We start from the raw sequence: 17,839 nt of genomic DNA, 5'->3' as shown, positions 1-17,839 counted from the left end.
TGCACGATGTCGGGGCGTGAGCGGAAGACCGCCTAATGGTGTGCGGGACCGTAGCCCAGCTTCATGGAGACGGTTGCGAATGGTCCTCGCCGATACCCCAGGAGCAACAGTGTCCCTAATTTGCTGGGAAGTGGCGGTGCGGTCCCCTACGGCACTGTGTAGGATCCTACGGTCTTGGCGTGCATCCGTGCGTCGCTGCGGTCCGGTCCCAGGTCGACGGGCACGTGCACCTTCCGCCGACCACTGGCGACAACATCGATGTACTGTGGAGACCTCACGCCCCACGTGTTGAGCAATGCGGCGGTACGTCCACCCGGCCTCCCGCATGCCCACTATACGCCCTCGCTCAAAGTCCGTCAACTGCACATACGGTTCACGTCCACGCTGTCGCGGCATGCTACCAGTGTTGAAGACTGCGATGGAGCTCCGTATGCCACGGCAAACTGGCTGACACTGACGGCGGCGGTGCACAAATGCTGCGCAGCTAGCGCCATTCGACGGCCAACACCGCGGTTCCTGGTGTGTCCGCTGTGCCGTGCGTGTGATCATTGCTTGTACAGCCCTCTCGCAGTGTCCGGAGCAAGTATGGTGGGTCTGACACACCGGTGTCAATGTGTTCTTTTTTCCATTTCCAGGAGTGTACATAGTAAAGGCGTTTCGGTGTATTTCTATGCATCGCCAGAGTTCACCGCAGGATATACATTTTCCCTTAAAACTCTTAATACGGTGAAAAACAGTTGTAATGCTTAATACGAAATAACTTCGCGATATTCACAATTTCGACTCCTTATGTCGCTCATTTAACCAATTCCGTAAATGTACCAGAGCTGTTACAGTGAACATTCAAGAAGGATATGAATGAGAAGAAACGCTCTTTCTCGAAATAATGACTAACTCTTCTTGAAAAAATATCTCAACCAAGAGATAATACCATAATTTGATACATCTGCGGTCATTCCTTAGTTGTTATATAGATTATCGCCTTTGTATCTGGGGACCGTATGCTGCTAAATAAAAGCCTTTTAGATGTTGAAAAACATGTCGCTGCAGCTGTTGTAAGTCCTTTGTTAAAGGCACGACCGCTTCGTAATTTAAATCACATCATCAGGTGTAAGTATTATAGTGGTCAATCCATTTTACAGTCCGCTTCCAATTATTTCTTTAAAATTTGAGAAATTTCGCGAAAAGCCATAATTATGGATTAAAATGAGGCAATGGAACTGGAACCTGAGCCGAAGCCGTCCTGCGACGGAAAAGTGCGACTGCTGTACACGAAATCGGACGTCTAAGGCAGTCGCAGCATTCTGTCCCAGCGCTTTGGCTGATGATCGCCGCGTTTTAGTCTATGAGTATCTCTTTTTTGCGAAATTTCCCAAACTTTAAAGAAAAGTTTAGGATCGGACTGTAAATGTGACTTGATCACTATGACATTTGCGCCTAATGATGAAATTTAAATTAAGAGAACGGGAGTGCGTTTACGAGGGTAATCTCAAAAGTAAGGTCCCCTATTTCTTTAGAAGTACATACACCTGTTTATTTCTACAATGGTTTACATCAGTTTACAGCTTGAATATTTACCTATTTTCGACATAATCACCATTTCTGTCGATGCATATTTGTAGACGCTGTTGCAGTTTTTGTATGCCCATGTCATACCAGCTCGTCGCCATGCAGTTTGGAAATTTATGAACGTTTTCTTTCACCTCGTCGTCGGAGCTGAATCGCTGGGACCATAATTAACGCTGACAAGTACTGAGGGCCTCTGAAAAACTCAAACGGGCAATTCAGAACCAGTGTAGAGGAATGTTGAGCAAGGACGTACACGTTGTCCATGACAACGCTCGCCCACACATCTCTCGGCAAACCGTTGCTCTCCTGCAACAATTTCAGTGCAATATAATGACTCACCCACCCTATAGTCCTGACTTGGCGAACAGTGACTATCTCCTGTTCCCTAGGTTAAAAGAACATTTGGCCGGAAAGCGATTCATCTCCGACGACGGGCTGAAAGAAGAGGTTCATAACTTTCTGGAGAGCATGGCGGCGAGCTGGTATGACATGGGCATACAGAAACTGCCACAGCGTCTACAAAAATGCAAAGACAGAAATGGTGATTAGGTCAAAAAAATGGTTCAAATGGCTCTAAGCACTATGGGACTTAACGTCTGAGGTCATTAGTTCCCTAGAACTTAGAACTATTTAAACATAACCAACCTAAGGACATCACACACATCCATGCCCGAGGCAGGATTCGAACCTGCGACCGTAGCCGTCACGCGGTTCCAGACTGTAGCGCCTAGAACCGCTCGGCCACCCGGCCGGCGATTAGGTTAAAAAATAGTTAAATGTTCAAGCTGTAAACTTATGTAAACCATTGAAGAAATAAACAGGTCTATGTATTTGTAAAAAAAATAGGAGACCTTACTTTTGGGATTACCATCGTAATAAGGAATTTAAAGCATCCGCGGCGGTTTTTATTCAACGTGTAAAAGTTTGGCTGTGGATGGCCGCCCAGTAAACTGTTATGTTCAAAAGTCTTTTAATTTTTGCCTTAGCCGGCCGGAGTGGCCGTGCGGTTCTAGGCGCTACAGTCTGGAGCCGAGCAACCGCTACGGTCGCAGGTTCGAATCCTGCCTCGGGCATGGATGTGTGTGATGTCCTTAGGTTAGTAGGTTCAATTAGTTCTAAGTTCTAGGCGACTGATGACCTCAGAAGTTAAGTCGCATAGTGCTCAGAGCCATTTGAACCCAATTTTTGCCTTGTGAGAGGGACTGTCTGTTGGACGTAGCCGGTGGACGGCCCTCATGTTCACCATAACTGGTCGTACACTTGTGGACTCGCTGCTGTGCAGATGACGTCCTTATCGTGGCTGCTGCTGGCTGCCGCCGGCCTGTCGCTGGTGGCGGCGTCGTGCGACAAGTCGCTGCTGCCCGAGCTGACGTTCACGCTGAACGGCGCCAACCTGGCCTGGCCGTGCACGTCGACGCGCAACATCTACGCCTCGTCGGGCCGCTACGTGTCGCGCAACATCATCGCGACCCGCGTGCAGATCTTCAAGGACGAGGCCATCGTGGCGACGCCGCGCTACAAGCCGGGCGTGCCCTTCACGCTGGGCAAGCTGTCGCTCAAGAGCAAGGACCACCAGGCGGTCCTCAGCCCCTTCCCCTGCTGGAGCCTCCAGGAGGAGGGCAACTGCCAGGCGCTGCAGTCGGTCGTCGACCTGTTCCTCGACCCGCAGGACATCCTCTGGGTGCTCGACGTCGGCATCGTCAACACGCTGGACCAGCCCATCCGCCGCTGCCCGCCCAAGATCGTCGCCATCAACGTGAAGACCGGCAAGGTGGTGAAGGTGATCGACCTGTCGGGGCTGGTGTGCTCGGCCAGCCGGCTGCAGTACCTCGTGGTCGACTACGCCGAGGACGGGCGCGTCTTCATCTACGTGAGCGACGCGGCGACGCGCGCCATCATCGTGTTCGACGTGACGGCCGGGCGCGGCTTCCGTGTGGTGCTGCCCAAGGCCGTCACCGACGGCTGCCTGCGCCGCGACGTGCTCTACCTGGCACTCATCCGCAAGCCGTGCGGCACCACCGTGCTCTACTTCACCTACCTGTCCTCGGGCCGGCTCTTCTCCATCAAGACGGCGCACCTGCGGCGCGGCAACGCGCGCGGCACCGTCGTCGACGTCGGCCCCAAACCCACCAACCTGGTCATCCTGGGCACGGACGGCGGCACCGCCCTCTTCTTCCGCTACAAGGGCGACAGCGAGATCTACCTGTGGAACACGGAGACCTGCTTCAAGGAGGAGAACTTCATGTTGGTGCAGCAGGCCGGCGAGTGCCGCCTGGCCACGCAGGTGGTGCCCGGCTACAAGCGACTCATGTGGGTGCTGGAGAGCAACTTCCAGGACTACATCCAGAACACCGTGGGCTGCGCCGGCGCCTCCGTCTCCCTGCACCCGCTCGTCAAGGGCTGCGAATAAACGCCCCGCCCCACCGCCTCACCACCTGAGCCGAGCAGACGCAGACGAAGACACCTCCAACACTGCGCTGGTGCCACCCCGTGGCGATTATCTCGATACCCCTCAAAGACGGACCGCAGCCGACGGGTGAAACCTGTACGCAGTAGCAGGTGTTCATCTTTAGAGTACCTCTTTCTCGACACACCAATATTTCGCTCACACATGTATTCAACTGAGAATGCAAGTGCCTAAATATTCTTCAATAAACCTACAGCGAACTTTGTATGAAATATGTCCTTACCAGTTTCTCAGATACATTAATGAAGTCGAAACAGACAATCATAGTGATACAACATTTTTAATGTGGCACTGCAATCAAATACCTACCTGTATGTGCAACATTGTATTTATTTATCTTTTTCTTAATTTAAGGAAGACAACCACGGTTGTATATACCTCCTCCAGCTAGTACTAAACTAGAGGTTGAGTGCAGTTGAACTATTCATACAACGTACGAATACTCAATAAACTAACAATTCAGTGGACGCTTGATTATTCTCTGTGAATTCATATGTGAACTTGTAAACGAGACAGATAAAAATGGAGGAATATGTCTGCAAGTAAGCTATTCTAAAGAAAATAAAAATATTTTACCTCATAATAATCTGTACCATTCTTTACATACGTCCTTGAGCATACCATATCTCGCAGTATCAATGTATAAGCCACATGATTTATAATTTTACTGTTATAGAACGCGGCGGACATTTAAGATGCCGTGGAAACATACTGGGTGTAGAGGAACAGCCTAATAATAAAGTCAGATTTGCAGTACGGAGCGTCGAATGGGGAAAAATTTTCCAGATTACCACAAGTTGCACAATTTCGGAGCTACGGCCATACTACGACAGCAAATTAGCCATGAGCGTGCTGAAGTGTGTGCATTTAAACTAACTTTAAATCAAAGTTCAGACGTCGGCCTAATCACATTTTTACAGCGTAAAAACACTAAAATTGTCATTTTTCTAAGGTTAATCATTCTTAATCACAATGATTATAGAAGAATTTCTAAAACCGATGAATATAAAAGTATAAATAAAAATACTAATATTTTGTGCTCAGTTTCCTCGCAACTGTCTCTTCTTAGGATGTGCTTCTACATCATCTGTCCAGCTGATAAAATAAACTAAAATGAAATGGCGTATGCCGCCCTGAGTATTGATAGCTCACCTCAAACAGCAATTCGTGTGCACTAATCGAGTATTTCCACAAAGGAAATACAAGCACGTAAGAAACGTGAGTGAGATTTCGTCTTACTAAACAAGAAATGAAAGAGATACTAACGAATAAAGGTAATGCATAACCTTATCAGGAATCTTGGAAGTTCACATCTCGTCAGGAACAGCGGCGTAACTGTAAGCCGTTAAAAAATAAAAAAGTAATAAAACAATCTACAAAACTTTTTAGGAAGTTGTTTGTTATCAACTGCTGGCCACTCATTTAATGTATTTAAGTTTTCCACGCCTTCTATCCTAATCTTAAACTGTTCTAGCAGATCCAGTTTCCTACCCTTATCATCTATGTGCACAATTGCGAGGTCTTCTTCGGTTCCCATCAAAGGGTGACCAGATCCATGAATGTTCACCGCTACTGACGACTTTTCAAAGTTATTAAGCCAAAAAGCATCCCTACCAGACTGACCGATGTCGTTCGCATTACAGCAGTTACACTGAATTTAGTAGGCACCAACTCTCTCGTATTTATCGACCTCATTCTGCTGCGTACTAGCAACTAATCTCTTACTGCCACGGGAAGCAGCGTTCATTTGCACAACCCCACCCTATTTATGACATTGAAATCTCATGTTTTTCAGTTTTACTAATACACTGAACTTGTTTAATCACCATACAGTTCTTCTTTAAAAATCCATACCCTTTCTCTTAGTCTGGATATTATACATAATTTTTGAAGAAATATCAGTCTTTCACTCGTCATCCGTCGCATCTGCTCATCTAGGGTACCTGTCAGAGGCAGGGCGACACCTCACCTAATTCAAGATCTCGCCTGTGTGTACGTCTCACCGAAGGAAGCTTTTGTCTGCGCTGTTCCCCGTACACCTGACTTCCGGATACACTGGTGGATGTCTTACGGTTGCAGACGCTGCAGTAATTTTGATGACAGTTCTGCTGCCAACGTGCTTTGTATGCTTCTGCTACCACAGAACGTTGGATGCACACCTATTACTTCAAATTCCAGAATGGTTATGTTATTCAAATAATCTCTTTCAAAACTGTCAAATTCTTCTCTGCCACTTGAACTGTTCCAAGTTTAGCAGTAGTTCACTAACTGATCTATTTCATTAATATTACTCTTGTAGTCTCCATCAGTAATGTGTTACGAGCTCGTTGTGTTGCCGATGTACTCACAAACACTTTACACAGCTTGAGAATAAACTGAAAAGAAGTAATACAAAATTCTCAAATATAATGACTAGTTCTGAATACGCCGTACATTTTCTGTATTCAGCAAGCTATTTCGTTTTATACATTGCACATTTCCATAGGCAACGTTTACTTACTTTGTGACGTGGCGTATTTAGATCTGATAATGAGACATAATTTATTGCCGCCTGTTTTCTCTCCTGTTGTGGAACTGACCAAGGTGGTACCGAAATTAAGGAAATTCGCTAGTATTTGAAAGAAGTGGGATTCAAATTCCTGCCCGGCCATTTAGATTTCCAGAAGTTTCGGTAAGTCACTTAACGTGAATGCCAATGATTTCTTCAAAAAGTGCCAGATTCCTGTCCCATACTTTAACTATTTCAAACAGTGCGTGTCTTAATCACTTAGGAATCGACGGAACGTTACATCCAAACTTTGTTTCTTCTGACCTATTGCAGCAACGGAGATTGGTTTTTAAATTCTTGGACGTTAATTGATTTTAAAGGCGTAAGAAAAGAAATGCATTGATGGTAGCAACAGAAGAAGCGCTGCTGATCTGGTCATTATTTGACATTTGTTATCCACAAAATATTTCTCTCATAGAACCTTAAGGTAAACAGGTCCATCACCGTGGGAAAATTCTGTAAAGTTTGTGAAACTCACTGCAGAACAGAAGAAGAGATGTGAGAAGCTTATCTGTATGAGTGCCAAAGATGTCGATCTGGTTTGCAATGACGAGAATCCATTTGGCGAACAGGGTTAGTGCCTTGGGTCCTACAATAAAAACCGGTCTCCGGATGTTCTGTATGAAGATTTCTGTCGGAATGAGCGAACACCGTAAGTATTTGACAGTCGCTTATTTTGCTGAGGTTTCTCCCAAATTGTTGACGACACGATTTAATAAACCAAAGCCAAATAAATACATAAGAAAATCTTCTAGTAACTCCCATTTTATGTTTTTCTCAGATAAGTAATCAAACTGATGAAATATCATTTAGGAATAGATCGTCCTTCTTAGGAACAGTTTGTGCATAAGACGCGACTGGTTATCTAAAATGCATACTTCTTCGTTGTATCCGGTTTGGGATTAGCAATAGCACCAATGAAATGTCATGCACAACATACCATCACACAACAGTTTCAATGCTTGAGGATAGGATGTAGGCAGTCTCAGTCTATGCATCTCTACACATAAATAAATTCGACCGAACTCCAGAAAGGAAGCGCAGATCGACTCTACAGCGTTATTCTTTTCATTCGCCCGTCAGCCCATTGTACATTCTACCGGAACAATCTGGGAGCTATTAATGATTTGTGAGTGGTTTGCAGTGGTTTTCATGTCTACACTCAGCCAAGCATATCCCGCTTGTGTAGCTTGGATCAGTATGTTGCTGCAGAAAAAGGTTTATTTCGAATGCCATACGCTATTCGTGTCGCTTTAGCTTTACAGTTGTTTGTTACAATAACTTATAGCGTTTGGCCATTCAGATGTTTAGGATAAACTCTGTGGATTATTTTTCTTTGCTGGTGCTGTTTTACTACAAGCCGAGAACGTCGTTTCCACCCTGTATAATGTCGCTCACACCCTTCGAACCAACGGCGCACCAACAATTTACCTGTTGAGGATCATAGCCTTTTCCTGTTAGCATCACGTACTTCTTGTCAGTTCACAGACGAATATGCATCAAAATGGTTCAAATGGCTCTGAACACTATGGGACTTAACAGCTGAGGTTATCAGTCCCCTAGAACTTAGAACTACTTAAACCTAACTAACCGAAGGACATCACACACATCCATGACCGAGGCAGGATTCGAACCTGCGACCGCAGCGGTCGCGCGGTTCCAGACTGTGGCGCCTAGAACCGCTCGGCCACCCCGGCCGGCAATATGCATCACTGCCCGCCTAGCTTACTATAGACTAAGATTGTTAAATTACATTGACCATTGTTACCGTCCTACAAAGATACTAAGTTTGCTGAAAGCAAGTGCTGGTATTGATTTATCTTTCGTATGTAATTCAGGCTGCAAGCCCATTACAATATACGATCAACCGTTGGAGTCCTTTCAGTATTCTTTTGGATATATATACAGCGGCGTGTACCTGTAGGAGGACATTTGGATGCCGTCCATCTTCTTGGTGCCGGCACTGCTGTACATGCATCCGGCAACTTGCTGCTACAGGCCCCACGTTGCTGCAACATACGTGTCAGACTGCAAATTCAGCGCTAATTGTTTTACATATAGTAGTGAATAGATGGCAAGTGGTGTAAGTTATCACAGTCGATTTAAATTTGCTCTTAACGTACATAATAAAATATCACCATGATGCTTTTCAGTTAGTGTAAAGGACGTACATGCTACTACGTAACCAATTTTGAGACATAATGGGAAAAGAGCACTGCAGGATTATTTCATTTTGTCCGTGTAGGCCCATATTAAAGATCCACTCTTCTCTGCTACTCGTTATCCTTAACACTTGATGATGTTCACGGCTGTTGTTAATAATCAGGGCCCAGATTTTAAGGCGACATTGTGTGTCCTATGCCGCCAGTGCTAAATTATAGAATTTTGTGAGCCATTATCTTGGAAACTTTTTAAGATACCAACTTATAGTTTTCCATAATTATTGAATGCAGCTTTCTAGATACACTGAACCAGGATTATTACTAAAATTGTATTGTGGGGCATGTTATATATATTTTTTTTTCAAACACTGAATTTTTTGGCATTTTGTAAATAAATGAGCATAAAAACAAAACAACTAAGGATATTTTAATCATCCTAGTTCCATATGTGTTGAATCTCACACTTGCCATCCTGTGAAAATTTTCATGCCTCTACCATTGGTATTTTTTTTTGAAAACGAGTCATTTATTGCAAAAAAATGTAGTTCAGAGATATTGAAGTATAAAACTTTTTTAATTACAAATAAGAGAATGCTTGTGTGTAAATTCATGCAGGGTGCCAGAAAATTCAGCTTGCCTATATTTACACCAAGTGTTTGGTGCAGGCTGACACAAAGCATGACATGGTTATTCAACAGTTGACATTCGATGAAAGATAGTGCTCCACACAGCTCTCTTCATCTTCTCTAAATCTAAATCTTCTCTAAATCATTTTATTTACGTATAAAAAGCAATAGAAGTTAGCTTACTACAAAAATAGCCAACAATCACACTGCTTGCAACGAAAACTAGTATCAGAAACAAAGAACTGATTTATTTATTCGTAATGCCAACTTCTGAGACGTAGCAGTAGACACAAAACAAAGCAATTCACAGCCTTCTAGACTGTGTGGTTCCCAAGATATGACTGCTCAACTGTGGCAGTATATGAGTAGCCGTGATATTTCACAGTCACATGTCAACATTCAAATTATTATTCAAGGTCTCACAATCGTCTGATTTTGATGTATTATGTACCAAAATGTTCAGGAACGCCCAAAGTACATAATGGAGTAGAAAATAGAAAATGTCAACAATTCAACGAATTTCACATACACTCCTGGAAATTGAAATAAGAACACCATGAATTCATTGTCCCAGGAAGGGGAAACTTTATTGACACATTCCTGGGGTCAGATACATCACATGATCACGCTGACAGAACCACAGGCACATAGACACAGGCAACAGAGCATGCACAATGTCGGCACTAGTACAGTGTATATCCACCTTTCGCAGCAATGCAGGCTGCTATTCTCCCATGGAGACGATCGTAGAGATGCTGGATGTAGTCCTGTGGGACGGCGTGCCATGCCATTTCCACCTGGCGCCTCAGTTGGACCAGCGTTCGTGCTGGACGTGCAGACTGCGTGAGACGACGCTTCATCCAGTCCCAAACATGCTCAATGGGGGACAGATCCGGAGATCTTGCTGGCCAGGGTAGTTGACTTACACCTTCTAGAGCACGTTAGGTGGCACGGGATACATGCGGACGTGCATTGTCCTGTTCGAACAGCAAGTTCCCTTGCCGGTCTAGGAATGGTAGAACGATGGGTTCGATGACGGTTTGGATGTACCGTGCACTATTCAGTGTCCCCTCGACGATCACCAGTGGTGTACGGCCAGTGTAGGAGATCGCTCCCCACACCATGATGCCAGGTGTTGGCCCTGTGTGCCTCGGTCGTATGCAGTCCTGATTGTGGCACTCACCTGCACGGCGCCAAACACGCATACGACCATCATTGGCACCAAGGCAGAAGCGACTCTCATCGCTGAAGACGACACGTCTCCATTCGTCCCTCCATTCACGCCTGTCGCAACACCACTGGAGGCGGGCTGCACGATGTTGGGGCGTGAGCGGAAGACGGGCTAACGGTGTGCGGGACCGTAGCCCAGCTTCATGGAGACGGTTGCGAATGGTCCTCACCGATACCCCAGGAGCAACAGTGTCCCTAATTTGCTGGGAAGTGGCGGTGCGGTCCCCTACGGCACTGCGTTGGATCCTACGTTCTTGGCGTGCATCCGTGCGTCGCTGCGGTCCGGTCCCTGGTCGACGGGCACGTGCACCTTCCGCCGACCACTGGCGACAACATCGATGTACTGTGGAGACCTCACGCCCCACGTGTTGAGCAATTCGGCGGTACGTCCACCCGGCCTCCCGCATGCCCACTATACGCCCTCGCTCAAAGTCCGTCAACTGCACATACGGTTCACGTCCACGCTGTCGCGGCATGCTACCAGTGTTAAAGACTGCGATGGAGCTCCGCATGCCACGGCAAACTGGCTGACACTGACGGCGGCGGTGCACAAATGCTGCGCAGCTAGCGCCATTCGACGGCCAACATCGCGGTTCCTGGTGTGTCCGCTGTGCCGTGCGTGTGATCATTGCTTGTACAGCCCTCTCGCAGTGTCCGGAGCAAGTATGGTGAGTCTGACGCACCGGTGTCAATGTGTTCTTTTTTCCATTTCCAGGAGTGTACAATGTCCCCTTAATGACCTAAAAAACAGCGACATATGCAAGTTTTCATAAAATATAAATATAAATATAAAATACGACTTTATACGAGTTTATTTGAAAACGTTCTTGTCGATTTTTTGATACACCATATAATAAAAAAGTCACTTCTGAATAAACTGTGAGTATAATACTTAATTTTGCAGTGTCTGAAACTGACTAGCACTTATTTCCGAAATGTATGCATATGTCTGGGAAATAACACGAAGTATAGTGAAAACAGTAACACCTATCCAAGTAGTAAAGCGATGTTTTTACTACTGCACACCACTTGCTTAAGGTTATTGTCGATCTTCAATTTTCACAAAGTCCGATGAATCACAAGGTGAATTTCCAGGTTTCCCATTTTCAAAGATCTTTGGTTATCGCTGAGGATAGTTTTGCACTTGGATAAGCTCGTCTCTACGTCACAGGACGTAACAAGAGTTTATTTGAAGGTGGCTACGTCAGTGCATGCCAGCTTTCGTTCATTGTTTTCAAATGATCTGGCATTTCCTGGAAGACTGCCACTAATTCTGCACGCTGTAGAAAATCCAGGATTTGCAATTTATTGTTCATTTTGTCAGCCACATGACCATTAGCTCGACCCAACTCACTGCGCACATTTTGCAAAATATCCAGGGCATCACAGAGTTGAGTATCAGCAGATTCCAGTCCTGATGGCTTTTGATACAACAGAAAATTTGGCATTGATGTATGCCAAGTTTCTGGACAAGGTATGTGTAAAGACCTCATTCACAGTTTTGGTAGTACTTGATTTAACTTTGACGAACTCACAAAAGATTGTTCTTATTTTGGTGTACTTGATGCAATAACACTCAGCACTTTTAAGCCAAAGAATCACATCGTTTGAGAACAGGCTGAGAGAGGAAGGGGCAGCGAGGCTGTTTCTTGCTTTAATTCGTAGTGGAGCTTTCACGTAGGTCTTCTCACCACAGGAAATTAATTTGTCTACATCAGAGTAATATGATCGTACCTCTTCTACAACTTTGTGTAACACGAGTACAAGGCAAGTGACGTATACCACAGTGGGCTAGAGAATCTGAAGCCCATCGACTGATTTAGCCAAGTATGGAGCACCGCCTGTTACCAGCAGCAAAACGTTGTCTCTCTTCACACCATCCAGCCACAGTAGCTTCATAGAGTTGTCAAACAAAGTGGCAGTTGTCGAGTTGATTACTTTGTCGAGAGCTACACACCTTAGGAGGTTAGCCGACGTTGCCTGTACCGTAGACAGTTAGGCCGCGCACAGCTATGTCTAAAAAGAATAACTCGATAATGCCGCAGGGTCGAGTCACACATGTCTACTTTTATGTCCAGCAGCTAACTCGCTGCAAATAATAGTTTGCAGCTGTGATTCCGCAGTCAAAGTGGCTATGCATTGGCTAGAATTGTTAATTAATAAAATAAACGGACATATTATATAAAGATAAAGGAATAATTAATAAGAAAGGTTCTATTCTAACACCTGCAGCTGGTATAGATAAAAGAGAAATATCTTGAATAATGTTTATTCAAGAAGGTAAAATTCAAATAATCAGAAAGTGGTCCTACGATAACTCAGTATAATGCAGACAGAAATAATCTTGTAAAAAACTTTATAGTTGCGTTAAGACAGTAGCAGAATGCCCAAGCTAAATAGTCATCAAAGACTCGCAAACACTAAGACCATTTCGCGATCACAATGCACGAAATATTCGCCAGCTCAAATACACTGAAGGGCCAAAGAAACTGGTATAGGTATCAAATGCAGAGATACGTAAACAGACAAAATACGACGCCTATATAACACAACAAGTGTCTAACGCAGTTGTTAAATCGGTTACTGCTACTACAATGATAAGTTATCAAGATTTAAGTGAGTTTGAACATGGTGTTACAGTCGGCGCACGAGCGATGGGGTACAGCATCTCCGACGTAGCGATGAAGTGGGAATTTTCCCGTACAACCATTTCACGAGTGTACCGTGAATATCAGTAATACGTTAAACATCAAATCTCCGGCATCGCTGCGGCCGGAAAATGTGGGAGCAACGACGACTGAAGAGAATCGTTCAACATGACAGAAGTGCAACCATGCCGAAAATTGCAGTAGATTTCAATGCTGGGTCATCAACAAGTATCAGAATACGAACCATTCAACGAAACATCATCGATATGGGCTTTCGGAGCCGAAGGCCCACTCGTGTTCCCTCGATAACTGCAGGACACAAACTTTTACGCCTCGCCTGGCCTCGTCAACATCGTCACTGGACTGTTGATGTCTGGAAACATGTTGCCTGGTCGGACGAGTCTCGTTTCAAACTGTATCGAGCGGATGGACGTGTACAGGTATGGAGACAACCTCATGAATCCATGGACCCTGCAAGTCAGCAGGGGACTGTTAAAATAGGTGGAGACTCTGTAATGGTGTGGGGCGCGTGCAGTTGGAGAGACTTGGGACCCCCGATACGTCTAGATACGACTCTGACAGGTGACACGTATGTGAGCATCCTGTCCGATTACCTGCATCCATTCATGTCCATTGTGGATTCCGACGGACAATGCGATAACCCAACGCTTCCAGAATTACTACAGAGGGGCTCCAGGAACAATATTCTGTGTTTAAATACTTCCGCTGGCCACCAAACTCCCCAGACATTAACATTATTGAGCATATCTGGGATGCCCTGCAATGTGCTGTTCAGATGAGATCTCCACCCCCTCTTACTCTTACGGATTTATGGATAGGCCTGCAGGGTTCATGTTGTCAATTCCCTCCAACGCTACTTCAGACATTAGCCGAGTCCATGCCACGTCGTTTTGCGGCACTTCTGCGCGCTCGTGGTGGCCCTACACTATATTTGGCAGGTGTGCCAGTTTATTTGGTTTTTCAATGTAATTCGGAGTTCAACATTACTATTTACAAAACACATGAAATACAAAGAGTAGTGACTCATATCCTGTCTAGTCTCAGTTCCGTAATGCAAATGTAAAAACTTAGAACATTCAGAGCTCTCGAAATATAAAATCTTTTCAAAAGTTAGAGTATGATAGTGGGTATTCACCGCCTACAATCAGTCACTAACACGACCAAGTAACCAAAATTACCGCAGGCAGTTGTGCCTTCTTCAATCACAAACATCGAAGTGTCTAGAATAGATCACTTGAGCACAGCACTCAAAAAATGTCCGTCTCCATTTGAGACCAGTAGTGTACCGTCACCGTCTGCTTCTCCATTGCCGAATGGTGTTCCCACCAAAAATACATCATTATTTTCTACAGGCATGATTTTGACTCAGCTTGACCACTTGACGCACTAAACTAATCTATTACAACAGTATTTCAATAAAGAAATGCTACAAGCATTCGTTTACACTCAGATCAATTACATTAAATGTAAATAACAGTTCGTTCATACATAAATAAACTAGTATTCTTGTGCCAGTGTGTTCGTGTTAAATGGAAATGAATTGTCGTTAAATATCGTTTAAACAATTATTTATGCCTACTTGATATAAACGTCTTATGGTTCTCTTTTCAATGTTAGTTTCAGCTAACACATGCGGGTGACCACCTTTAAATTACCACGGTTTTAACATCAAGTGTAATCAGCATTTAAGTAACGCTATGGGCATAAAGTAGCAAATTCCTTAAATAACTACACCTATATGATAAAATATGAAGTATTCATGCTACATTCAGTTGCTGTGTTATTACCGACAATGCAATGTTCTGACTGACATTTGCATAATGAAAGAGATACAAATACGTAATAAATCCATAAAAAAAATTAGATATGGATGAATAGCTTTCAGGGATGATAGCTATAGAGCAATACTGTAATCTGAGATACCGTTTGCTGAAAGCGCACAAAGCATTTAAAAGTTGTTATCTCCAAGGCTCACAATGAAAATGTTTATTTACTGTAAAATATTAACTTCTGCAATTTTTAAAATATTTAAATATTATCTTTTCTACTGGAAGCACGCCATTTATCTAAGATAGCTGATGTATTCTGATTTGTTCTATTATTGAGTAAAATTTTTTTATGTAATTTCTAAGTGCTGTAAGTAGCCATCTTTCAGACTAACACTGCACCATATCTAGTGCATCGTCTGTCCTCCTAAAAAGGCAACTGGCATCCAGATTCCCTATTGTGGGATTTTCCCACTTCCAGCCACTCATGTATCAGCTTATGCCACACGAGATAGTGTCCTGCCATTCGTCCAGTATGATGGTTTCAGTGCAAGTGAAGGGGCAGCCACATGTGGTGTTCAACCGCACTGTAAAAAAAGTTGATAAAACAGTCGTACGACACAGGTGTCATTGACTGGCTTCGAGAGTCAGACTGAGGAAAGGCGTCGATGCTTCAGCAAAACATGTCATTTGACACATGCATGACATGTCCATTTTTAAATGCCCTCCAATTGAAGAATAAGACCAACTTCTGTGGATGATCATACTAAATGTTACTTGACGCATGTGTGGAACATCCGTTTTTAAATTCTGTCCAACTCAAGTATGAGACAAACTTTCATGGTTGCTCACAACCCATTTTCAACCACTTGTGGAACACTGGCATTAAGAGCCCCTAGGATTGTTAATAGATAGTCGCTCTCTGATGATCACAAACTTTATAGGTATGCATTCACTTAATTGAATGTGGACCATGACTGGCACCATGTTATTTTCTCAGATGAGTCAATATTTAGCTCAGTGAATCGGTGGGGGGGGAGGGGGAGGGGTCTGGTGATGGTCTATGAACATGGGGAGCACGTTACGACCCACAGTACATGGCGTGCCGGCCCGCGGTGGTCGAGCGGTTCTAGGCACTTCAGTCCGGAACCGTGCGACTGCTACGGTCGCAGGTTTGAATCCTGCCTCAGGCATGGATGTGTGTGATGTCCTTAGGTTAGTTAGGTTTAAGTATTTCTAAGTTCTAGGGAACTGATGACCTCAGATGTTAGGTCCCATAGTGCTCAGAGCCATTTGAACGAAGTACATGGCATAACATTCATATGTGGACTACATCGTAGTCTTGTGCTAAAGCTGGATGTCATCAGATGTCAAGGATACTTCATCAGCATGTGCAAATCACGAAACGTACTATGTTATTAAATGTCAGGATGTGTTATCCCAATGGGGGGATCCAGTTCCTGCAGGAGCACTCACCAGTTCACACTAGTCGAATCTTTAAGCAATGGTTTTTACAACATGCTGAGTCGCCCTGTCTAGTAGTCTGTTCGAACGCCAGACTTGAGCCCCACTGAAAATCTGTAGGCTTAAATTAAACATCACATGAAATTGCACTGGCCGACTCAGCCCCATGCATACCTGACCAGTTGTGGGACCTAGTGTTGGATGCATGGGAGAAATGAAATGAAATGTCATGTGGCTTGCGCCTCCCAATTGGGTAGACCAGTCCCCTGGTGCAAATCTTTTTAGTTGAGGCCACTTCGGCATCTTGTGTGTCGATTGGGATAACATGGTGATGAGGACAATACAACACCCAGTCCCCAAGTGGAGAAAATCTCAGATATAGCCGGGAATCGAACTTGGCCCCTTGCATATTCTGTCATGCTGACCACTCTGCTATCAAGGCGGATGGATACGTGGGAGAGTTCATGGACAATGAGGCATATTTACAGGAGCTAATCACCTCCATACCTAGTCAATTGAGGCACGTAATTGATGCTGATGGTGGATGGACCTCATACTAACCTCATCTTTGATGTGGAACTTTCCCCATCTCACATAAATCAACTATATGTTACAACATTTGATACAACTGTATGTTTGTTAATTGGAAATTATGTGAAATCATTGTGCTTTAAATTTCATATATTTAATTCCTGGTACTTAACACTTACTACATGTTAATTTGGATAAAGCACAACGAAGACAATTTGAATCGAAATAGAAATGGTGTCCTAGTACGAGACTGCCAGAGAAAACACTTAATTGATATTAAGTGATATTAATTGATATTATATTAGAACATGAAAACCCTAAAATAATAATACAGGGTGTTTCAAAAAGAATATACGTATTTCAAATGCATATATTTATTAAACTTAGGACATACACAATCAACGAACCACTCAATATGTCCTCCATCAGTTACATGAACAGTATCGCATCGATACTCAAATTCCTCCCACACTCGGGCAAGTATGTCTTTCGTCACTGATGTTATGGCAGTCAAGATTTATTGTTGCAACAGTGAATATGAAATACATAAAATAATTACATTTGTAGATCAATAGTACAAGTTGTTCTGAGGGATCAGGCATCGACCCGTATCAGTAGATGGTATATACTCCACGGGCGGCAATGCAGGGACTTACTCAAGCATCCAGTCGATAGTACAGATGGCGAATACTGTCCTGTGATACGTTCACGACGCCTGCTCGGCCTATTAACGTAGCTCAGTAAGAGCTATTAGTTGATGAGTCGCACTGGTCACTTCTCGTCCCGTCATATCTCACACGTGCCCGA

The 17,839-nt window shown here is 44.2% G+C and overlaps 1 protein-coding gene across 1 annotated transcript; it reads left to right on the top strand.

The window, feature by feature from the left end:
* The first annotated feature begins 2,851 nt into the window (after window positions 1-2,851).
* Window positions 2,852-3,979, top strand: LOC124777823 (major royal jelly protein 1). The gene has a single exon (XM_047253345.1). It carries the CDS (start codon window positions 2,852-2,854, stop codon window positions 3,977-3,979), a length of 1,128 nt encoding a protein of 375 aa, XP_047109301.1.
* The last annotated feature ends 13,860 nt before the right edge of the window (window positions 3,980-17,839 follow it).

The sequence above is a fragment of the Schistocerca piceifrons genome, chromosome 2 (genome assembly GCF_021461385.2).
Source record: "Schistocerca piceifrons isolate TAMUIC-IGC-003096 chromosome 2, iqSchPice1.1, whole genome shotgun sequence".
Taxonomy (NCBI): domain Eukaryota; kingdom Metazoa; phylum Arthropoda; class Insecta; order Orthoptera; family Acrididae; genus Schistocerca; species Schistocerca piceifrons.
This window is presented reverse-complemented; position numbering and strand designations above follow the sequence as displayed.